Source organism: Nomascus leucogenys, chromosome 22a, assembly GCF_006542625.1.
Source record: "Nomascus leucogenys isolate Asia chromosome 22a, Asia_NLE_v1, whole genome shotgun sequence".
In the NCBI taxonomy this organism is placed as follows: domain Eukaryota; kingdom Metazoa; phylum Chordata; class Mammalia; order Primates; family Hylobatidae; genus Nomascus; species Nomascus leucogenys.
In genome coordinates, this window is record NC_044402.1 from 56,638,026 (window position 1) to 56,663,821 (window position 25,796).

Here is a 25,796-nt window from a genome sequence, read left to right on the forward strand (position 1 = left end):
GAACAATGCCTACAATAAGGAGTTATCTTATGAAAACACATTATCCCAGAGCAGACCCAGGCTGGAAATATTTAATACCTCAAGAAAGGCTTAGACACAGATCAGACCTGGTGGCTTACACCTGTAATCCCAGCATTTTGGGAAGCCGACGCGAGTTGATCACCTGAGGTCAGGAGTTCCAGACCAGCCTGGCCAGCATGGTGAAACCCTGTCTCTACTAAACATACAAAAAATTAGCTGGGTGTGGTGGCGGACACCTGTAATCCCAGCTACTTAGGAGGCTGAGGCAGGAGAATCACTTGAATACCGGAGGCGGAGGTTGCAGTGAGCCGAGATCGTGCCACTGCACTCCAGCCTGGGCAACAAGAACAAAATTCCCTCTCAAAAACAAAAACAAAAAAGAAAGGCTCAGCCACGTGTTGTATTTGCAATGTGTCAACTAAGCCAAGTTGGAAACACATGTCCCAGAATTCCTTCCCTGCTTAGTTCCGGGTTAGCAAGGACCAATGACCTTGTGGAGATTTGAGAGGTGGAAATAATGTAGCAGCCACATTTTTTTTTCTAATTTTAGAGACAGGGTCTCACTCTGTTGCCCAGGCTGGAGTGCAATGGAGTGATCATAGCTCACTGAAGCCTAGAATTCATGGCTTCAAGTATCCTCTCACCTCAGCCTCTCAAGTAGCTGGGACTGTAGGAATTACCACCATGTGTAGCTAATTAAATTTTTTTTTTTTTTTGGTAGTGATGGGATCTCACTGTTGCCCAGGCTGGTCTTGAACTCCTGGCCTCAAGCAATCCTCCTGCCTCAGCCTCTCAAAGTGCTGGGATTATAGGTGTGAGCCACCATCCCTGGCCCCTAAAGTGTATTTTAAAAAGATGCCTCTGCTTAACACGCTAGCGAGCTTCCCACCATAGCTTTATTCCAAAGTAGACTATGAGGCCTGTGGCTCTGCTGCCATTTCAGTTCCACCGAATGTGTGGGAATTCTAAGGAAGTATCAACACCTCCTTCCATACACCAAGAGCATCACTCATCATACTAGAAAAAGATCTATTTTAAAATGGTGCAAGGGCATCAGGTGACCTGGATGGCCATGGGCTGGCTGCATCACCATTCTGGGTCCTCCCCATTCTTGATTCTCCAAGGTTCCCTCATCTTTAGAAGACAAAGAATCCCTGCCTTATAAACCGTGCTTGAATTTTTCTAACTATAGGCTGCAGTTACCCAAACAAGATGCTGTCAAAAATCTTAAGAGTTGTATTTAACCATGTCTCTTTCTTGCCATGTATTATAAGGTCACACGTGGAGATTCTGGGCAATTACAGATAGTGCCTTCTCCTCCCACAGAAATCTCCACATAGTAGGGAAAAATCTGAAGGGAAGTACTGAAGGTCTACTGAAACTTTTCAAGCCATCAGAGAATGTCCTTTTATGTCCTTTTGTCAGTCATTGTCATTCAAATGCGTAAGTAGCCAGCTGATGGAAAAAATATACAGCTGGGTTGGGGAATTCAGGATTTTGACTAACTGGCTCAAATTCAATGTGTTTTGTCACCAATATTGGAGATAGTCTCCAGCCCCAGAGAATACAGGGTTCACATGCACCATACTAAAAGCGGAGTTCAGTGTGCTGCTAAGGCCAAGTAAGTATAGACAAAGCCCTTCACTGGCAGTCCTCATGTTTTGGAGGTTGTGCAAGCTGCCTCTGAATTACTGAGATCACACATTTACAGCCAGGAATCTTCTCTGGCTCATCCTCAAGATCCCTAGGGTGATCATTATTTTCTTAGAAAAAAAAACGCATGCAAATAAAGGGAATTTATTATGGTTGAGATAGGGTCTTGCTCTGTCACCCAGGCTGGAGTGCAGTGGCATGATCATGGCTCACTGCAGCCTCAACTTCTCAGGGCTCAAGTGATCCTCCCATCTCAGCCTGTAACTGGGCCTAAAGGTGCATACCACCATGTCTAATTTTTGTACTTTTTGTAGAGACAGGGTCTTGCCATGTTGCTCATGCTGGTCTCGAACTCCTGGGCTCAAGCGACCTGCCCACCTCGGCCTCCCAAAGTGCTGGGGTTATAAGCATAAGCCACCGCACCTAGCTAGGAATTTATTTCATTACCAAATAATTTAACAGGAAGGAGGGAGAAATATAATTCAAATCCAGAGATGAAGCCAAGAATTTGGAGGGAATAAAGGGTGCGTAGAACCTGCATCAACCTGTCTGTAGACCTCAGAGGTCCTACTAAGTACCTTTCCAGCACCATGCCACCTTCTTTTGCAGTGTGAAAATGAGGATTTGCAGTATATGTGACATCTCCTTAGGCTTTGAGAGTCTGTGATGATGAGTACTGATGATATATGCTACTTGAAAGAAAATGCATGCTCAATACGGAACACCACCTGAGATATGCTTACTTATGTTTCATATATTAAAGGGCACAATTAAATTTTATTTTGCAAATTGAGCCTACCTTAAAATCAGCTTAAAAAGGTGAAATATCCACTGGCTAATGAAAAAACAAAACCCTTTTATTTTTCCGATTACTTGGTTCTTTTTAGCAATGATGCATTGTTCTGCCACTTTCACCCCAATGTTGGTTTCAGGTGCACCTTAGAGCAAAGTGTAGGACGATACTGTCCATTGCCGAGTTTCTGATTTTTTTTTTTTTTTTTTTTTTGAGACCAAGTCTCACTCTGTCACCCAGGCCAGAGTGCAGTGGCACAATCTTGGCTCACTGCAACTTCCACTTCCCAGGTTCAAGTGATTCTCTTGCCTCAGCCTCCCAAGTAGCTGGGATTACAGGTGTGCACCACCACACCTGGCTAATTTTTGTATTTTTAGTAGAGACGGGGTTTTACCACATTGGCCAGGCTGGTCTCAAACTCCTGACCTCAGGTGATGCACCTGCCTCAGCCTCCCAAAGTGCTGGGATTACAGGCATGAGCCACTGTGCCTGACCTCTCTGATGTCTACTTTCTTCAAGTTGGCCCCCACCATGGTTTTTTAACCAATACAGCTTTCCCTGAAAATCACTTAAGCAAAACCAAAAACAATGGGAAGTCACATTTGTTTTTCTGGATTTATTTAAAGAACACACAAAAAAGTGCATCTAAATGATTTTTTTTTAAAAAACAATATCTTTAATTCATCATATGCTGACTTGGCAATCCATATGCAGCCTAAAAGGTGGTTGAAAGATGTCTGTGGACCTCTACACAAATTGTTTAAGATGATTGAATTTGATACAAGAATACGCGAAGTGTCTTCTTGAGTGGTAATGGGCACCCTGTAGTTATTTGCTCAGAACCACTCACACACCCTTCCCCTCCCCACACACACTCTTGCCAGTTCCCCCCGTGAACCATCATACACACATGGGAGACAGCTGGCATCATCTGAGTCTTGGAATAGCTTTCTTGTTTATTATTTGCAAAAAGCTAGGTGGCTTTTTTAATACCAAATTTCAATCCTGGCCTTACTGGAACCATGCTCTACAGAGCTTTCCCAACAGTTGAGCAAGTAAGCAAAATCAGCTTTTGCTTTTCATATTTCGTAGGTGAGATTTGGGGCTTTTAAAAGAAATATTTCATAAAAAAGACAAAAGCATAAAAGAGAAATTAGAGGGATTTTAGTTATCATTAAAGGAAAAATCTCACAAATGGATTCCATTTGTTCCATGGAGAAGAAAAGTATAAAAGGAAATAACTTGATTTTTAGGTTTTAAGGGGGTCCTAATCTAATAATAAAAGTCTTTTGATAAAACCACCATAAAAATAAAAACTAATTTAAAATATAACTGCCAGTGTTTTTTAGGATTTAAAAAAGTGAGATGTTCCAGGTTTAAGCAAATGGTTCCTTGGGTTGCCAAATGCATTCCCATGAGTGTTTCTTAGGCTGAGGGAATAGAGAGCCATGCTCAATCTGTTTACCCGTAAGGACTGAAATTCAACTACATGTACACATTTATTTCAAGACTTGCCCTAGTTCAATGGTCAGCTCAAGTACTGGAGATTTAGGCTACTGGCTGTGTACCGGCATGGAAACTCTTTCACAACTCACGCCAGAACAGAGAAGCTTGACAGGGCAGGAAAAGCGAGCAACTGCGTGTCAAACCTGCAGATGAAACCCCTAACATAGAAGAGCAACTATTTATTTGTCAACCCTACAGATTGTTTTTAAAAATTAAGCTTAGTACTAAAAAGTCAAAATTTTTTTGCATGATAGAGAAGTGTAAATAAAGTTCCATAAACCAGTGTACATATGCTTATGAGCCAATAATCTTAAAAAGACAAAGCTGCATGGATCCTAAATGGCTATGTAAATAGATCCACCCCAGGTCAAAAATATTGTAAGAACAAGTCTTAAATTCTTAATAGCAAGGATTACAATGAAAGAAGAAGCTGAACAGTAGCAATGCTGGGAGGAAGTACTGTGTATTGAATATTATTTCCTAAAAGGAATAGAGGAGGGGAGAAAAAGCACAATTCTGATTGCTCTTTTCACATTTCAGTATCTCAGAACTTCATCGAAAATAGGAAAAGCTAATCCAGAAACTCTCATCTGCTCATTATCATTGCTGAAGGGTGTTTTAGGAATGACAGAATTACTCCCCCAGGGACAGGCTGTGTGTGGTAGAAAGCCACTCTCACAAGGAGGCTGGCTGAGGAGGGGGACTTTGGGAGGTGGCTAAGTCAGCAAGCAAGTGGCCTCTGAGGTTCTGGCTTTCACGTCTGTGACACTGCTGTGGAACTGGGGAGACATGAGACCCCTCTACTGTGGGTTCTGTTGGTTAAAAATGCAACAGACTACATTTATAGCACTTCAGTCATTTAAAAAACAAAAGCTCATCCTCCTTCCCCTACCCTACCCAACTGCAGGAAAAGAGAAATTCATGAAGCATCTTTTTTTTTAAAGGTTTCTGCAGTGCTATTAAAGTTCAAAGGTAAAATCTAACAGCCCCACATTGTTAGGATGATCTCAAGGGACCCTGAATTGGATACTGAAGGTTGATAGAAACTGAAATGAGCTGGACTTGAGCTGCTGGCTCACTCCCTCCACACCACAGTCATTTCTGTTTGTTCCACCTGGAGTGGTCCCGTGCCACCCCTTAGTGAACCCTCCGGGCAGCAGCAGGGGGGCTGTTTTTGGGAAGCTACTGGTTTTGCCATTTGCTTCCAGAATCACATAGACTATAACAAACTTTACATTAAACACTGTTCCGTCCTGAGTTGGGGGAAAGCCCATTGAGGAGGGGCCGAGTTCACTGGGACTCTTCCCTCCTTGGCGTGGCGTCATACGTGGCCCTCAGGTTTCTCTTCTTCCATTGCTTGACTGTCTGTTCCTTTTTCGTTAGTGACCCCTTCTGAAGTCTTCTTGCTCATTGCTTTATTGGCCTCTTCCTAAGGAAGAAATAAGCAATCAAGAAGGTCAGAGAAAAAAGAAGTGAAATCATTCCTGGCTCCTCCAGACTGTGTATCAGGTCCCAAACACGAGGTACTGCAATGATTTTCTCTAGGATATCTAGCTGGGTAGGTCAGCGCTGTGCTACCAATAGTTAGAGTGGGAGCTTCACCTTTCTTTGGTTGACACATGGGACAGCTGTGGGATACTGAAGTCTGGGCATTCCTGGAGACTGGGGACAGGGCCAGAGTGCCAACTATGCTGTGGGGAGGTCGCCCTCTCTCCAGACAGACCTCTCCTGCCACATTTGCCAGGCTGGCTGCCGACCCTCAAGGTAACAGGTGTGATGATAGGGCTCCTATAACATCCCATTTCCTGGGAAAATCAGAAGTCTTACTTGAAAAAAAAATCCTGATGGGTTTACAATTTTTCAAAAATGACAAAAGGGCTGGGCATGGTGGCTCATGTCTATAACCCCAGCACTTTGGGAGACCAAAGCAGGAGGATCCCTTGAAGCCAGGGGTTCGAGACCAGCCTGGACAACAAAGTGAAACCCTATCTTTACAAAAAATTTAAAAAAATTAGCCCAGTGTGGTGGTGTGCTTGTCCCAGCTACTCAGGAGGCCGAGGTGGGAGGATCACTTGAACCAGAGAAGTCGAGGCTGCAGTGAGCCATGTTAGCACGACTGCATTACAGTCTGGGTGACAGAGTGAGACTCTAACTTGGGCAGGGGCGGGGGGGGGGCGGCGGGGAGCAGGGGGAGTTGGTGCAAAATTGCTGTTTTTGCCATTGAAAGTCATGGTAAAAACCACAACTACTTTTGAACCAATCTAATACATCTGAAGGGAATTTAGTTTTCTCATCTCTCACGACGTGTGCCTTTGGTGACTGGAACTGCCCTACTCGACCTCTGGATCCAAAGCAGCCTCAGATCAGATTGGAAATCGCTTTCCCTACTCTTGAGCCTCTTGGGTTATTTAACTGTTCCTGTCCCCTAAAATCAAAGGGGCATGGCCAGGCTCTTGATCCACCTGCAGTCAGCGGGCTCTGCACACACCTTGGCATCCTGCTCTGCAAACTTCTTGAACATGTTGGCGTATATCCTGCGGTCCCGCTCGTTGTGCTCCTTGGCCTTTTTCTGGCACATGGAGATCTGCAGTCTTGCAGCCTTATTCTGGGGGTTTACTTCCAGCACTTTCTCAAAGTCACCCTTGGCTGACTCAAACTCATTCATGAGCAGCTGGGCTTCACCCCTCCTATACAAGCCTTTCTCATTGGCACTGTCCAGTCCAAGGGCCTAGGAATAGATGGTCTATATTTTAGAAAGGATGAATTTTAATAAATTCAGTAAACAGCTTACCAAAGTTCTCTTGCCAAAGGAGATGGAAAAAGTGTATTTAAAAAAATGGGGCTCAAGATAATTACATACTACTGATCAAAATTTACTACCCAAATTATTTTCTGCATTTAATGCAATTTCTAGAAAGATCCCAAGGAGATTTGAGAGGGGGCTCTTGAGAAGTTCATTTTAAAGTTCATTGGAACAAATAAGTGCCCAAGAATGGCTGAAAAAAATTGGGAAAAAAGAAAAAAAATAAGAGCACTTATCCTACCAGAGAAAAAGACAAACTTTAAAACTACTGAAATTAAGACAGTTTGGTTACTAGTATGTGGACAAACAGCTCAGTGGAACAGAACAAATCGTTCAGAAACAGTCATGTGTCTGCATATAAAAACATTTGAAAACGACAAAGGTGGTAATGTGAATCAGTGGAGAGTTAACTTTAAAATAAACGGGGCCAGGACGGCAGCTATCCACATAGAAAATAAGAATTAAGGCCGGGTGCAGTGGCTCACACCTGTAATCCCAGCACTTTGGGAGGCTGAAGCAGGTGGATCACCTGAGGTAAGGAGTTCGAGATCAGCCTGGCCAACATGGTGAAATCCTGTCTCTACTGAAAATACAAAAATTAGCTGGGTGTGGTGGCGGGCGCCTGTAATCCCAGCTACTTGGGAGGCTGAGGCAGGAGAATTGCTTGAACCAGGGAGGTGGAGGTTGGAGTGGGCTGAGATCGTGCCACTGCACTCCAGCCTGGGTGACAGAGTGAGACTCTTGTCTCCAAAAAAAAAGTTAAATTCTTACCTCATAGTGTAAGCAAAAAAATAAATTCTAGATCAATCATATTTACATATAAAAACATAAAATGTTTCAATTATTTTTTATTTTAAAATATGTAAAATCTAATCATTATTTTTTTGAGGCAGGGTCTCACTCTGTTACCCAGGCTGGAGGGCAGTGGCTCAATCACAGCTCCCTGCAGCCTCTATCTCCTGGGCTCAGGCAATCCTCTCTCCTCAGCCTCCAAAAGTCCTGGGGTTACAGGTCACAGGTGTAAACCACTGTGCCTGGCCTCAGTTATTTTTATAATCTTGGTGTGGGGAAGTCTTTTCTAACTAGAAAGGAGAAGACAAATCTGACTACATAAACATTAAAACCTTCTTTAAAGAGAAAGATATAATCAACAAAGCTAAAAGAAAATTGCTGGGGTGTGGTGGCTCACACCTGTAATCCCAGCACTTTGGGAAGCTGAGGTGGCAGATCACCTGAGGTCAGGAGTTGGAGACCAGCCGGGCCAACATGGTGAAACCCTGTCTCTACTAAAAATACAAAAATTAGCCGGGCATGGTGGTGGGCACCTGTGGTCTAAGCTACTTGGGAGGCTGAGGCAGGAGAATCGCTTGAACTCGGGAGGTAGAGGTTAGAGTCAGCCAAGATTGTGCCATTGTACTCCAGCCTGGGTAACAGAGAAAGACTCCATCTCCAAAAAAAAAAAAGAGGAAAATAAGGAGAACAGGCTTCCTATTGCCAAAGATAGGGTTAATAGTCATGCTATATGACTGCTTCTGTCAACAGAAGACAGAAAAATAATGTAGTCAAGGCTGTGCTGGGTGTGGTACCTCACAACTTTAATCCCAGCTCCTTGGAAGACCCCCATCTCTACAAAAGTAAATTTAAAAATTAGCAGGGTGTGGTGGCATGCACTTGTAGTCCCAGCTACTCAGGAGGCTGAGGTGGGAGGATAGCTTGGGCCCGAGAGTTTGAGGCTGTAGTGCATTATGTTCATGCCTATTAATAGCCACTGCACCCCAGCCTGGGCAAAATAGCAACAACTTGTCTCTAAAACAGAAACACACACACACACACACACACACACACACACACACACACACACTCTCTCTCTCTCTCTCTCTCTCCCCATTCTGTATGAAAAAAACGAAAAAATAGGTATAAAATTAATAACTGGTCTTGGGACAGAGGATGCAATAGGAAACACTGATCCACAAAATTCAAAAATAATCTCACAAAGAATGTACAAAATAGTTGCCTTGCTTTTCTTATCCTTTTATGTCTACCTTTAAGATACATCCAATGATTAGTTTTTACTTTTACCCACAGTATAATATACACTGTTCACTCTGAGACCAGATACCTAAAATAGTATTAGCTGGTGTATAAATACATCAGAACGATACATAACGATACAGATGATAAGCCACTGTTATAGAGTACTGTGTGTAAGCACTCAAAGACCAAAGACAGTATTAATAAGACAAATGTAAAAACAAAAAGGCTGCTGATGCTCTGTGGCCCTTTCAAATTATTTATGCATATCAATGAATAAATGATTATAATAAAAATTGACCTATATATATATGCTTTGTATGAACAGTTGCAGTCTGTTAAAGTCCAGACAAGCTTATGTTAAATCTGCTCTTATTAAACTGAACCTGAGGAGTTATATGTCTACTCTGATATAAATACTACAGTTATAAGGAAGGTCATGGATAAAAATTATTTAATTTTAATCAAAACTTTTCTTCAGAATGCATTATGATAAACAGTCTAGGTATCATAAAAGTCTGACTGTAATAAAAATCTTGCTGAATTTCCCAATTCATACTGAGAAACAAACAATCCCAAACATTCAAATAAATAAAACAAAGCAAAATGAAAAATCCTGCAACCTTTGGCTGAGAGGAAGCAAAAGACAGAGATGGAGAAAAGATCTGGAGTATCTAAAGTCCATCTCACAGGAGACACGACGTTACCTTGTCACAGCATTCGACAGCTTTGGTGTATTCTCTAAGCTTCAGGTAGCACATGGCCAGGTTCAGAAAGGCAGCAAGCAGAAATGATTCAGAAGCTTTCGATTCCTTTTCTGATAAACCATATTCCATCTCTAACCAGGATACTATCTTCCCATACTGAATCACCGCCTGCATGTATTTGCCTCCCTAGGATAAAAAAGCGTCATTACTCGTACTCGGCTCTTGAGGGGGTACAAAAGAAAAGCAAATCCTCAAAGTGAAGCAACCCCTCCAGCAAACCCTGGTACAACTGGTTTCTTTCTTTCCTTCTGGAGATGGCTCTCCAGGTACCTTTCCCACTCCCTTGGAGGCCTCGGTGGCCTGTGGGCTGGTTTGGGGCAGTGCCTGTGCACTGCCTAGTGCTGCTCTCCAGCATTTCCTTCAGTCCCCTCAGCAGGTGTAGTACAGCAAGGCTTCTGGGCTATGATCTTTGGTGCTAATATTCTTTAGTCTTTTTTTTTTTTTTTTTTTTTGAGACAGAGTCTCGCACTGTCTCCAGGGCTGAAGTGCAATGGCGCGATCTCAGCTCACTGCAACCTCTGCCTCCCGGGTTCAAGCGATTCTCCTGCCTCAGCCTCCCGAGTAGCTGGGGACTACAGGTGGCCGCCACCACGCCCAGCTATTTTTTTTTTGTATTTTTAGTAGAGACAGGGTTTCACTATGTTGGCCAGGCTGGTCTTGAACTCCTGACCTTGTGATCCACCTGCCTTGGCCTCCCAAAGTGCTGGGATTACAGGCATGAGCCACCACACCTGGCCTATTCTTTAGTCTTTCAAAAGGATTGTGAGCAGTTTTAGACTATGCCACTAAAAAAATGAAGAGGAAGTTACTTTTCTTTTCAGCACTTCACAGCAAATACTACATTCTGCCAAGTGCTAGTTCCAAAGACAGCCAATCTTATTTGAACCAGTCTCTGTTGCAACTACTAAATTCTTGTCATTTGTAGTGCAAAAGCTGCTCTAGACAGTATGTGAATCAATGGGTGCAGCTGTGTTTCAGTTAAACTGTACTTACAAAAACAGGCAGGGACCAGATTTGGCCATCAAACTGTAGTTTGCTGACCCCGATCTATAGGCAATGGGAATATGAATAGTTGGATAGTAGCATACAACATAAATAACACCTATAAAACAATCTACATCAGAAAGGTCTGTCAGCTATGTGAGAAAAATCTTTCTCCTATTCATATTTTTGTGCCTACCTGATTAGAATTAGAGTTCTAACAATTTTAAAAATCACATCAATTAATTTTATGTTTTATATATGTATGTTATATATACAATATGTTATATACTATATATGTTATATATTATATGTTATATATCATATATATGACATACATATATATATATATATATATATATATATATATATGCATGCTCATATAAAAAACGCTGGGGGCTGAGCACAGTGGCTCATACCTGTAATCCCAGCACTTTGGGAGGCCAAGGCAGGCGGATCATCTGAGGTCAGGAGTTCAAGACCAGTCTGGCCAACATGGTGAAACCCTGTCTCTACTAAAAATACAAAAATGAGCCAGGCGTGGGTGGCACATGCCTGTAATCCCGGCTACTTAGGAGGCTGAGGCAGGAGAATTGCTTGAACCCAAGAGGCAGAGGTTGCAGTGAGCCAAGATCATGCCACTGCACTCCAGCCTGGGTGACAGAGTGAGACTCCTTCTCAAAAACAAAACAAAACAAAACCCCTCCAGGGCTGGGACAATGTGTTCACTGTGATTTTAAGGTGAATGAAAGCACTGGGGGATCGCTGGTGAATACGCAAATAGAAACAGGAGTGCAAGTGGGGATTCTCCTTTGAGGAGGTGATAAGCTCAAAACCACAGATGATACATCCTGCCAGATGGCAGAGGAGCAGCCAGACCTATTAGGATATTAAATTCAATGCCTGACCAACAGCGTTAAGACCATGTTACTAGGATTTACCACAGTCAAAGCAGTGCATACATCTCACTGCCGAGTTGTGTCTCCCCACAAATACTCCAACCCTCACCCAAGGACTCTGAGTAAGAGAAAAACTATAGAGCAGATCTAAGAGGACGCGTCTGTGATACAGGAGACGTCAAGTGGGTGATGTAAGAAACGAGCTCTGCCTGTAGAAAGGAAGACCTGGTGTGGATTTTCTGCTGATGAAGATGGGGCAGATCTGTTCCAGCTGGAGGGCCTGGGTGTGAATGAGGGCCAGGCTACATCCCTCGAACATCCTTCTTCCCAAGTCACTCGCTTAGGAGAGGGAAGACTGGCACTAAAATCAAAGTCTGTCACCCTCTCTGCCTCAGAAATGTGTGACACAGGTTATTCATAAGAACACGAAACCAGGGCATTTTATTATAAATGCTGAAATTCTTGAGGAAATTAGATTTGCTGTGGACTGAATTGTGTCCCCCATCCCAAATTCCTATGTTGAAGCCCTCACCCTCTATGTGATATTTGCAGATGGAGTGTTTGGGGAGGGAATTAGGTTAGATGTGGTCATGAGGGTGGGGCCTCATGATGGGATTAGAGCATTCATAAGAAGAAACTCGGGTGCTTGCTGCCCTCCGCCCTCTCTCCACTCACATGCATGTGGAAAGGCCACGTGAGAACACAGCAAGAAGAGAGCTACAGGGAACCAGAGGAGAGGCCCTCCCCAGATACTGACCCTGCTAACACCTTAATCTTGGACTTACAGTCTCCAGAAGTAAATTCCTGTTGTTGAAGCCACCCAGTGTATGGTATTTTGCTGTGGCAGCCCAAGCTGACAAAGACAATCCTTAGATTTTGTCATAGTCTTAGGCTTACCACTCCTTTTTTAGATGCTACAAAAAAATAATAAAGTCCTCACCAGTTTCAGGTTGGCATTTTCTGTCACCGCCTTTTCTCTTGCTGGTCTTTGAGGACAGGCAGCATTGTCCTCTCCCTTTTGGAATATTCAGGGTTTGGCACCAAGAGGTCTTTAATAAACGTTTGTTGAGTAAATATTGAAATCAAAGGAATGTAAGTATGGAATATAAACTTTTTCTAAACTGGTGTGGTGGCTCACGCCTATACTCCCAGCACCTTGGGAAGCTGAGGCAGGAGGATCTCTTGAGTCCAGGAGTTCGAAGCTACAGTTAGCTATGCTTGTGCCACTGCACTCCAGCCTGGGTGACAGAGTAAGACCCTCTCTCTCTCTAAAAACAATACCAACAACAAAACCTTTTGCTATCGCTGGGAGCAAAAAAGGTGTGGGTGGAAATGAAAGGTGTTGTTTCACTGAGATGAGATAGGAAGGACAGGCATTTCCCGTCATGCCTCATTTCTTCATCCTTCTCCTCCTCCATCTCTAATGCATCTATTAACTTTTCTGATTATCTCCTAATATATTGTATAGGGAAAGAAAAGAAGAGCCAGGGAAGACAAAAACCTAGATCTTATCATTTCAGTAAGTTTGGAATAATCAGAGTGGTAGAAGGCTATGGTAAAACAAAACAAAACACAAAAAACAGGTATTAGACTTCTTAATAGTTCCTTTACATTTATAGGGCATTTTAATTTTTTTGAAAGCTCTTGCATATATATATCACGTAACTTTATTTAGACTTCAACTTCCAATGGGCAAAAAGTCTGTCTTGTACTCCCTTCTTCTGAGGTACTAAAGCAGTTCTCAACTGGGGGGGTGATTTTGCTCCCCAGGGAACACCTGGCAGGTCTGGAGGCATTTTTAGTTGTCATAACTGGGTAGGATGCTACTGGTATCTAATGGGCAGAGGCCAGGAATGCTGCTAAATATTCTACAATGCACAAGACAGCCCCACACAATCAAGAAGTATCCTACTCCAAATGTTGATAGTACTGAGGTTGAAAAATTCTGCACTAAAGGAAAGAGATAAAAGACAAGGTGGACTCTTCTTAGGAATTTTTTTAAACCATCAAATCTTAGAGTCATAAATGGCTTGTTTCTAAATCACATTACTGGTATCTTGGAACAGCAAGGGTGGTGAAAATACAGCAAAGCCCGATTTATCTGAAGAGTTTAGAGGTTGAACGATTCTCGTCAACTAGTTTTAGAAATGCTTTCTTCCCAGGAGAAGCACAAGGGGGCGCAAGAATCCCACATCACTTCAGTGTCCTTAGCCTTCTTGCCACTCTGCTGCCAAGTCAGAAAAAAGAAAAACACTGACCAGGTGTGAGTTAATGCTCCTGCCCTGCAGAACACTGTCAGCTGTGAGGGCAAAAATCGTGTCTGTTTAACTCGCTTGCTCAATGCCTGGCTTAATATTATGCTGTTACCTGTACTTAATAATTATTTTCAGAGCCAAATAAAGAGTTCTTTATTTTTCTTCTCTTGAGTATTCAGAGGTTGAAATGAGGACTTTACATCTTTAATGGCAAAATCATTCCCACTTAAAAGCTGAGTACAATTCAACCCTACTCAGGAGAGAGGCTTTACCCATTTAGGTATAAACCAAACCAACAGATCAATGGAAACAGAATTCCAATATGCAGATGGCATGAAATACAGATCTTTAGTTCAGCCCATCTCTGCTCTCACCTACACATCTGGACTCTGTGCAAATGCATAACATGCCAAGTCAGACACCCTGGAAAGACAAGGCCTGGGAGGGCAGTATGGCAGATTGAAACCTGCCCTGAAAGTTGGGAAGGGAGTATGTACAGGAACTATCTACTAACCATTTTGAAGTTTTACAGCTAAAGCTAGGACTACTGCTGGGGTCCTTTACCTATAATTATAAAGGTGCCTCCAGGGAAGTTTTCAGTGGTACAAAATGTTCAGAGACATTCTGGGAGAAAAGTCTCAGGTCAGTGGTTTTGAATCTTTCATTAATTTTTCCCCAGTGGACTAATGTTTTGAAAGATTTTGCCTATCAAATTCCATGTTAAAAATAATTTTTTCCATGTGTGTGACTGCTGATCCAGATTTTATCCAAAGATTGGTAATTTTAAGAAGGTTCATAATAGTATCACTCTTGCAGTTGTGATGCTGATAAGCAACAAAGTTAAGTAACTGTACAGACACTCATTGCTTTCTGCTACAGATCACTAATTCTGGCCATCTCTCTGTATATATTCAGAACACAGCTATATGACACATGGCTTCATAACATTATTTCATTACCAATAATGTTCTCCAAAATTCTGTATCATAGCACCAATTAGAGCCTCTGAATAGCTGAGCTGTTTTACTACACTGATCGATATAATTCTAGTCAAAGGCCAAAAGCCTCAAATCTTCCCAAACTGTTAATATTCTATTTAGAAGTATTGAGAAATATATAAAATATAGTTAAGGATTTTTATGGACTTCGGAAATATAGAAAATACTGTTAAGGATTCACGATCTTAAGAAATTTTGTAGAAACATTTTTCACTCTAGTGTATTATGTATTTGGATATACAAATAACCCACTTGGAATCTTACTTGAATAGTTTAGAAGTATCCAATATACCTCAATTAGAATTAAAAACAAAACAAAAAATATAACACTTGTTCTTGAGAGTTTAGAAACTTAGATTCAGGCTGGAAGGAAACTTGGGGAACATCTATTCTAACTCCCCTATTTTTCATTTGAAAATATAACCTCTTTGGACCTTTAATGACTTTAAATCATTTGAAGAGCCATAAGCCCATTTTCCCCAGTTCCGAGCTTATTCTATCATACCCCAGTGCTTTCTGGTGATCCATAAAAGAGTTTAGTATACATAGTAAATAATGATAAATAAGTATAAATATATAAATATGTTATCTAAACCCATGATTTTAAATTTGTTTGAATACCACCCACAGTAGGAAATATGCAATCCAGTACTTACTCATACACAAGCAAAGTTTTATGCAACAAAACTGATCCTTATAACATATTGCAATACACTTCCACAAAACTGATTTCATGACCCAATACTGTCTCGGCTCAAATTCTGAAAACACATGGTGCCCTCTGGCTGTGTTAATTTTGGGTTGATTATATATTCTTACATAATTCTCTAGTTGTTTCATTTGGATTAACATTGCCACTCCTCTCTACTGACAAGGTTGTAACTTAATAGCATGTCTTATAGCAGATGCCCCATAAAGATTTGTTAAAGTACACTTATGCCTCACTGCTTTATACTGCTGAAAAACATCTAATTTCTGTTCATGTATTGCAGTGGCAGAAAACGAAAGAAACCTTGACAGAACTCCCATTCTCCCTCTAATTCTCATCACTAAGCCCTTTCTGCTTGACATGGAGAAGGCATATATTTGGGGTGGGGAAGTAATGGGTAGAACACTGATTACAACAGAATGAAGGGCAGTTTCTTTTTTTCTTACATCTAGAGGTTTAAGATCTAAGTGAGAAAGTATCACACTCCTAGATGCTCCAAGAAGGGTTTCTGAGAAGCAATCTATGATGAATACCATACAGGAATATCCGGAGACTCCTCATAAAAGCAGGTGTGCAGGAATCATCTTGGCCGTTAGAAGCAATCAATACTCTCCTGTCAGTCAGTTTCTTTTGAAATCTGTGCATGTTCTCTTTCCTTTTGTCGTATGCTCTAGTGACTTCATCAAGACAGTATAAAGGAAGATGGGCCGGGTGCAGTGGCTCACGCCTGTAATCTCAGCACTTTGGGAAGCTGAGGTGGGGGATTGCTTGAGGCTAGAAGTTTGAGACCAGCCTGGGAAAGAAAGGGAGACCCTGTCTCTCATACAAGAAAAAAAAAAAAAGGAAGAAAGAAAAATGATGTGAAACTTACCCCTATGAATTCCATTCTTTGCTAACAATTATTCTATTCATTCTTTTTTCATTCCAAAAACACTTGTTGAGTGCCAACTATGTACCAAGCAAGATGCTTTAGGAGTGAGTGATACTGTGGTGGGTGGGGATGCCAGACCTGGTCTGCCTGTATGGAAGGTTACAATCTAGAGCAGAATGTGTAAAAGAAGAATCTGTACTTTTTTTTTTCCCACATTATTCTTTTCTCACCATTTTTCATATTGAAAATGACAGATTTGTAAAAATTGCAGCTTATTCTTACCAAGCAGAGTGTTGATAAAATTCAGAGTAGGAAATATCAGCACAATTCACTGACACTTGAATAAATTCTTTGAGATGGAAAGGATTTTATAGTGACTCACACACCTTGAAGTATACGGTTCCCTTCTCTTTGACAATGGCAGCCTGCTCCAATTTTTCTTTGGTATCCATCTCCCAGGATTCTTTGGCCTGTGTGTAAATTTGTGACAATGGTTAGATGAACAGAGAGAAAAGCATCAGTTGAGGCCTATTAGAACAAAGAGCAGCTAATTCTAGAAGATGCTCCAAACTGAAAACACTTTGGCTGTTGAAATTGTGTGTCAGTGCCAATTTACTGCTAGGCCAGTGCTTCTTCACACTGTTTTAAGAACTCACTTTCCATCATGACCAAGTTGCAGCTTGAACAATGTTGCTCAAGAGAGAGGAGCCGAAAAAACACAGTAAGGAACATACTCTGGTAAGCACTGCTACAAGGTGAATCTTTAGAAATATAAGGTGAAGCCACACAAAGTTAAGGCCATGCCTTATCTCCCTCTGCAAACCTCTCCACTAGGCTGTTTCTCTCAAGCCTGTTTTTCAACTCTAAAATGGGAACATGACTGTAGTCAAGTTGTAGTTTGTATATTCATACAGAATTTTCAAAATTCTGGGTCAGGTTGTCTCGCCACTCTAAAACAACCAGATATACTAATAATACTGCTAAATTGTATCAACTTGCAGATGTATACTGGGGGGACTTCAAGCAAAACATAACTGGGAGTAAAGCTCATGCAAAAATATCACTTTAGAGCCATAAATAAATGACTTCATTATCATCTGCTAGCTTGTATTGTGTGTATTATTACTTCCACCATTACAGATACAAATCCAGAAATAACTGCACTTGCCATTTAAAAGCTGGATTTAGAAGGATCATAGAGTCAAGAGAACAATTTGGGAGCCTTTAGGAAAAGTGACAGTGGGTGTGGTGAGTGCTATTTACTGCATATAAATTATGAAGTTTAAATGGGTAACTAAAATTCTCTCTATTCAAAAGATAACGAGTGTGTGTTCCTGGTATCACAGCCCCTGCTATCCTCTACTTTTATTATTATTATTATTATTATTATTTTTTGAGACGGAGTTTCGCTCTTGTTGTCCAGGCTGGAGTGCAATGGTGTGATCCTGGCTCACTGCAACCTCTGCCTTCCGGGTTCAAGTGATTCTCCTGCCTCAGCCTCCGGAGTAGCTGGGATTACAGGCATGCACCACCATGCCCAGCTAATTTTTTGTATTTTTAGTTGAGATGGGGTTTCTCCATGTTGGTCAGGCTGGTCTCAAACTCCCAACCTCAGGTGATCCACCCACCTCACAGCCTCCTAAAGTGCTGTGATTACAGGCATAAGCCACCGCGCCCAGCGACTATCCTCTACTTTTTAAAAGTGAATAATGAAAGGGTTACTCATCTTTCTGGCAACTCGTACTTCTGCTTCCTAATAATGCAGCTCAATTACTCAAAAACCTAGTTATAGTTCAATTCCAGGTTTTAGCACCCAAAAAACAAAAACAAAGAACACCTAGTTAATAAGTCTCTGTATTTCTTAGGTTGGCTTCAGTCTTTATGGAATTTTTTTTTTTATTTTTTCTTTTTTTGAGACAGGATCTTGCTCTGTCATCCAGGCTGGAGTGCAGTGGCGTGATCACGGCTCACTGTAGCCTAGATTTCCCAGGCTCAAGCCATCCTCCTGCCTCAGCCTCCCGAGTAGTTGGGACCACAGGCATGTGCCACCATGTCCAGCTAACTTTTTTTTTTTTTTTTGGTAGAGACGGGGTCTCACTATGTTGCTCAGGCTGGTCTCAAACTCCTGGGCTCGCCATCCTCCTATCTTGGCCTCCTGAGTAGCTGGGACTACAGGAACGTGCTACCACACCCAGGAAAATTTTAAATCTTTTTGCAGAGAGGGGGTCTCATTATGTTGCCCAAGCTGGTTTTGAACTCCTCAGCTCAAGTAATCCTGCCTCGGCCTCCCAAAGTGCTGGGATTATAGGTGTGAGCCACCATGCCTGGAATATAAGTATGTATTATATATATATATATATATATATATATTTTTTTTTTTTTTTTTTTTTTTTTTTTTTGAGATGGAGTCTTGCTCTGTCTCCCAGGCTGGAGTGCAGTGGCGCGATCTCGGCTCACGGCAACCTCCACCTCCCGGGTTCAAGCGATTCGCCTGCCTCAGCCTCCCGAATAGCTGAGATTACAGGCACCTGCCACCACGTCCAGCTAATTTTTCTATTTTTAGCACAGATGGGGTTTCACCATGTTGGCCAGGCTGGTCTCGAACTCCTGACCTCATGTGATCCACCCACCTTGGCATCCCAAAGTGCTGGGATTACAGGCGTGAGCCACAGCGCCCAGCCTGGCCTAGTCTATTCTTAACAAGGCAGAGGATTAAATCACATTGCCCCAAACAACATCATATACCTTCATGTGATTTCAAATATACCAAGCAGCAGTGCATGAATATACTCTTAGAGTGATGACAGTGCACAGGCTTGCTGTGGCACACCACTGGGAGAGTGCTCTTAAATAAGCAATGTCCACTGGGCCATGAGAGGGAAGGGGCAAGAGGCTGCTTTATAAAAATGGAAATAGTAAAGCCATAGGTCTAAATAACCACATGCTAAAGATTATCTTCTCTCTCTTTAACAATAGAAAAACACCATATGCTATGACGACAGCATTGGAGGATCAGTGCTGAGCTAGCAGGCCTTCAGAAGAGGTTACGTGACAACAATCAGTGGTCATAACCAGAGCATATGTTTGTTTGGGGGAACAAGAAGTGGAAGGGGTATGATTAGGAATGTCACTATTGGGGGTGAATCCCAAAGCAGGCCTCCCCTCACTTTCTTAGCCCAAAGGTACAGGCCCACAGGACAGTGATTTCTTTTCTGAATCTAACAAAATATAAATGGTCATGTTTCCATTTATATTAATGTGCTTAATGTGGCCAGGCACAGTGGCTCACCCCTGTAATCCCAGCACTTTGGGAGGCCAAGGCAGGAGGATGGCTCGAGCCCAGGAGTTTGAGACCAGCTGGGGCAACACAGTGAGACCCCATGTCTACAAAAAATAAAATTAGCTGGGTGTGGTGGCATGTTCCTGTAGTCTCAGCTACTTGGGAGGCTGAGGTGAAAGGATTGCTTGAGCCCAGGAAGTTGAGGCTGGAGTGAGCTATGATTGCGCTCACTGTATTCCAGCCTGTGTGACAGAGTGAGACCCTATCTCGAAAAAAAAAAAAAGCTTAATGTACAGAACATGGAGGTAGCACTGTGTAGGAATAAAAAAGGAACACAAATGCAGTCTTGAGCTCCACAAAGGGTAGGGTTTGGAAATGCCAGGGGCACGTGGCCGAAGACAACAGCATACCTAACTCAGGTATATGCTGTGTGTGTCCAGTTCAGCTGCTGCTGGGAGCCTCCAGAGTGAAACTGAGATGGAAATATGTTCAAGGAGGCATGCTGTTTCTGGAATCCAAGGCAACTGACAAATTATCTCTCTTCTCTACTTGGAGAAGTATGAAAAAAAAAAAAAAAGGCTTCGGGTTAGCTGGTTTCTTTCTTGTATCCCTGGTCGCAGAGCCTAGTGGCCCTCGAGGACTTGCAGTTGGGATAACAACTTGGAGCCACAGTGCAGGCCTCTTCGTGACTCCTGTGAAGGGTACAATCCGTTCAGCTTTGAAAAGCTGCACCCCACTCCCCCAAGGAGCCACTTGGCAGAACGTGAACCTTTCTGTCCTCAACCCAGGAAAAAAAAGTACAAAAAGAACAAGTCTAGGAACAAATAAGGGAACAAGTCCTGGATTCTACCCAAAAAAGTTAAAAAAAAAAAAAAAAAAAGCTGACACATAGGAACAAAATAAGAACACGGAGCTCCTTCGTTGTATATCAGCTGTGCTATGTCAGTTGTTCTATTCTTCAGCAGCGGTGTTGGGGGCAAGAGACAAACTTGATAATGAATAAACACCATCTATCTATACCACCTACTAAGATAAGATACTGATTTATAGGAAGTGGATGGAGAAGAAACCTACCATAATTTTAAGGAAGTGGGTATTTTCTCACCTTTTCGAAGCTCTTAAGTGTAACTTCATATATAAGCTCAGCATTAGGTTCAATGCCAAATTTAGGCTTCCCTGTCTCTCCAAAACCATATCTGAAATGGAGAGTAAAAAATAAAACTTTAAAAGAATTGGTGTATTTCCAGGCACTTCCTTCGTATTTTGAGGCATCAACAGAGCTATCGTTTGCAAGCTACATGTGTCAGAGACCCTGAAGACAAACCAGATGTTGACCAGAAGATACAGTGTGAGGTATCTTCACTGCTACAGTTTTCTTAGAAACCAGGCTAGGTTTAGTTTTCTTTTCTCCTTCACATTCACATGTAATGCAACACCTGTACTCCTTGGGGCAGCTTGATTCATGGGATTTTAAATGTCACTGCCTTTTTCTCTACTTGATTTTATATCTAGCTTTTTTTTTTTTTTATAAAATGGCCATGATTTAGCTGTCAGGAATTTTCTCCTAAGTTTCATCAGCAGAAAGGACAGAGAAGACACAGCCACTGTAATTGTTAGAGTGGTACTCATGGGAAGTATGTTTTAATAAGCTTTTAACTTTAAAGTGCTGTCACTTCTAGTAGTACCACTTCCAGTCACATAAGTGAAGGGGAAAGGCTCACACATCAGGAGAGAAAAGTTTTTACACTATTTAAGTTTTTTAAAAGCACATGAAGAAACACAAATAACATAATGATATACTCAAAAACAGCTGCCCTAAGCAAGTTCTGACACCTCCTCTAGAGAAATATTCTTATGGCTTGTAGCTATCAGAGTGTAGGATTCTATACCTTTTAGCCAAAACTTACTGAAAAAAAAAAAAAACTGAGGACATATACATTTGTTTTCTTGGGATCATGTAAGATCTCCAGCAAATTAAATGTATTCGGGAAGCAGATATTTACTAGAATGGGAGCTGTAGCAGAGCTCTGTCTGGTTCAACTGTTTCCCAGTGTTTAGAACAAGGCCCAGCATATTAGTCAAGTGTTCACTGAAATATATTCTGTTCCCATTTGTTGCAAGCCAAGCTCTTCTTTAATATATGAAACGGTATTACAAAAAACTTAGTAAACTCAAGCTTTCAAGGTACAGGTTGAAAGATGTCAAAACCGAGTTAATCTAATACCTCCAGTTTTCTCTGGGGCAAAGGGACTAGAGTGGGAACACTCAAATTTTGTTGCTTGCACCACTTTCTTTACCCTTTGCCTGAATTTTCCAGGAATAAAAATGCTTACTCACTCACCTCCACTGTTACACAGAAAATGGAAGCTGGAGCCAGAAAGAGGAATAGAGATACGAGAGCTGGTAGGAATGAGGAGCGGGGCAAAGGGTATCTTCCACAAAGACATAAAAAAGGACATAATTACCAGTGACCAATTTTAAGAAGTGATGCCTAATTTTCTACTTTGAGCTCTTAGATGTATATGTCTACTATCTTGTTTCTGCCATCTGATAAATTAAAAAAAATCCTTAACTACCCAGGTAGGTAGGTGAGTCCTTGCTAAGCACATATTTTCTGAGAGCATGTTATATTTGGAGTCCTGTGCTAAGCAGTTGCAAATGCAACAAATGATCTGGCATTTACCTTAGACCAGCAGATCTCAACCAGGGTGATTTTAACTCCTCTTCCCTCCAGGAAACCTTTGGCAATGTCTACAAATATTATGGGTTGTCACAACTATGGGGTTGCTAGTGGTATCCGGTGGGAAGAGGCCAGGAATACTGCCAGATATTCTACAATGCACGTGACAGCCCCCTATGACCAAGGATTAGCAAGCTCAAAGTGTCAACAGTGCTGAGGATGAGAAAATCTGCCTTAGAGGAAGGTGGGTGGAGAATGCGGGGCTGTATCAAGGGAGGCACCAAGTGTCCTATTATTGATGGGATTAAAGAAGACTAAAGAAAAATATTATTTCTACAATCTCTCCCAGGTTAAAATGAAGCGCAGTCAAGATACGTGTGGCGCACATGATCCTGCAGAGGTGGAAGCCCACGCCAAGATATTCTGGCAGCACCTATCCTGACTTCCATGTTACACAGAAAGTTGTCAGCCTGGGTGAAGAAGGAACCAGGACACCCAACTCATCTGACTGAAAAACAAAACACCACAAGAGGAATCCCAGGACCTAACCAAAAGATAATCTAGACTACAGTAACAGAAGGGATTCAGTGTTAATGTCCTTGAATTAAGAGTTTCCTCCAGAGAATAGAGATACAAATAATGACTATTAATGACCATTAAGCCTTAATGTGCACATAAGAAACACTTGGACTACAAGCTCTTATCAATTGCTCCCTTTTTTACAGATAAAGAAACAGAGTGCTTCCTGAGAAGTCACACAAAGAGGCAGTGGTAGAGCCAGGGTTTAAATTCAGACCCTGTGTGTCCCCAGAAAATAAGTTTTTTTCTGACTCATACTGCCGCATAACTAGACACTATGGCTCTTGGTAGCCTGTTTTTTATTTTTGAGTTTCACTTTGACACCCCAGGCATCGTGCAGTGGCAGATAGCTCACTGCAACCTCCGCCTCCTGGGTTCAAGTGATTCTCCTGCTTCAGCCTCCCGAGTAGCTGGAATTACAGGCATGCACCACCATGCCCAGCTAATTTTTGTATTTTTAGTAGAGACGGGGTTTCACCATGTTGGCCAGGCTGGTCACGAACTCCTGACCTCAAGTGATCCTCCCGCCTTGGCCTCCCAAAGTGCTGGGATTACAGGTGTGAGCCACCACGCCCGACCAATAGCCTGTGTTTTTGTTTGGGGTTCATGCGTGACAGAAACATAAGGAAGGAAAAAAAAGTTAAAACTATATACACTTTACCTAAAACAAAAAAGATTTATTAGTCTCAGTATTTAAAACAATACAAAGGGAAGATATTATCCCGATGAGGAGAAAGAAAAATGGATTGTCTGGAAATGTTTTATGACTTTCTTATTATGAAGACATTCTAGGCCAGGCGTGGTGGCTCACACCTGTAATCCCAAGCACTTTGGGAGGCTGAGGCTGGAGGACTGCTTGAGCCCAGGAGTTTGAGACCAGCCTAGACAACATAGTAACACCCTGTTTCTACAAAATGAAAAAAATTAGCCAGGCAGGATGGAGCACACCTGTAGTCCCAGCTACCCAGGAGCTTGAGGTGGGAGGATCCCTTGAGCCCAGGAGTTTGAGGCTACAGATTATGCCACCGTACTCCAGCCTAGGTGACAGAGTGAGACCCTGTCTCAGGGGGTGGGGGAGGGACAGAAAGAAAACATTCTTTCCGAGAGTCTATCAGAGTATCAGAGTCAAAGAGAAGGTCTGCCTTGGAAATTTTCTGGAGAATGAAATACAGATGACACGAAGAGCTATTTGCAGATATTTTCTGCAACAGCCATACTTATAGCAACATTTAGATGCAATGTATTACGAAAGTGGGAACCTGAATAAAACAAGTAAATTCACTGCATGCACTGAAAACATGCTTAGCATGTAGAGGTTTTCTACACACAACACACAGTATGCATATACACACATATATATAGCATGTAGGGGTTTTCTACATATATATGTAGTACTATGCAATGCATATGCAGCAGTCTCATATTACAGAGAATGCACTTCACATAATTCCTCAACATACCGACACCTTGAACAAAAATAATGTTCCTTTCTAAATATGCTAAATTATTTCCATAAAACTCATAAAAAACTTTTATACCTAGAAATTTATGAAAACCTATTGACAACTTTTATGCCTCAAAGGATCTGAAAAATCGATCTCATGTTAAACAGGATTTCCTTTTTCTTGTGGTCCGAGGGTAAAATGGAAGAGAAGGTGAGCCATCACAATAGCAACAAAAGCTCACACACTGCGGGCTCATGTGTGGCCTACATGTGCAGGATTTCATTTAGCTCTCCATAACTTTATGAGGTGGATACTGTCATCCCCATTTACAGAGGGGAAACTGAGGCTTAGGAGGGTTAAGTGCCTTGCCAAGTGCACAGAGCAAGGTCTAACCACTAATGATACAACAAACAGTTTAAATCTGAAAAGAACTGTTTGCATTAAAAAATATAAAGAAAATTTCTATTTTTCTTTGTCATTAAACTTGAGACATCTGTCCCCACAATTGCCTTGTCAGCCAGGCTAAAGTGTAATGTATATAAACTGGTTCATATAACATTACGTTGTCATAATACATACAGAATTTATCCTAAGGGAGCTTAAATTTTGAAAATATACATTACACATAAATCCATCTCTCTGAGTTTACAACTACTGTAATTTTGAAATGCTGATTAAAAGTAATCAGAGATGACCTGGCACAGTGACTCATGCCTGTAATCAATCCCAGCACTTTGGGAGGGTGAGGCAGGCGGATCACTTGAGTCCAGGAGTTGGAGACCAGCCTGGGCAACATGGCAAAACCCTATCTCCACAAAAAATACAAAAAGTAGCCGGGTGTGGTGATGCACACCTGTAGTCCCCGCTACTTCAGAGACTGAAGTGGGAGGATCACCTGAGCCCTGGAGGTTGAGGCTGCAGTGAGTGTGACTGTGTCACTGCACTCCAGCCTGGGCGACAGAGTGAGATCCTGTTACCAAAAAAAAAAAAAAAAGATTATTTGGATACGGGAAGAGATAGCTTTTTCTATGCTCTATCTGAATTTTAAGAAGTATCTCCTAGAAACAGAATTAGTTTCACCCAAGAATAAACTACAAATATAGAGTAAATATTAATATAAATAAGACACATTGAAGTGGGGGCTATAGTTAGTGGAAAGAGGAACCAGGTAGAAAAAAAGAAGGCATTATACAAAGGGTGCTTCAGTGACGGCTATAAAGAGTTCAAGGTAGAGCATTTTGGAAGGATTTTCAAGTGGTAGTTGCATGGCTAGAACATCACCTCAAAAATATGATTATGGGCTGGGTGTGGTGGCTCACACCTGTAATCCCAGCACTTTGGGAGGCCGAGGTGGGAGGATCACTTGAAGTCAGACATTCGAGACTAGCCTAGCCAACATGGTGAAACCCCGTCTCTACTAGAAATACAAAAATTAGACAGGCATGGTGGCGGGTGCCTGTAATCCCAGCTACTCGGGAGGCTGAGGCAGGAGAATTGCTTGAACCCAGAGGTAGAGGTTGCAGTG

General features: G+C 41.9%; 1 protein-coding gene across 1 annotated transcript in view; it reads right to left on the reverse strand.

Moving 5' to 3' along the window:
- Positions 1-3,063: 3,063 nt before the first annotated feature.
- FKBP5 (FKBP prolyl isomerase 5) overlaps positions 3,064-25,796 on the reverse strand; it is a 113,668-nt gene continuing 90,935 nt past the window's right edge. Inside the window, exons 7-11 of the mRNA XM_030802745.1 lie at positions 20,673-20,763; positions 16,674-16,757; positions 9,515-9,700; positions 6,462-6,701; positions 3,064-5,402 (exon numbers count right to left, since the gene is read on the reverse strand). Coding sequence (XP_030658605.1) covers positions 5,295-5,402; positions 6,462-6,701; positions 9,515-9,700; positions 16,674-16,757; positions 20,673-20,763 — 709 coding nt within the window. The 3' untranslated portion in view covers positions 3,064-5,294. The remainder of the gene's footprint in view (positions 5,403-6,461; positions 6,702-9,514; positions 9,701-16,673; positions 16,758-20,672; positions 20,764-25,796) is intronic.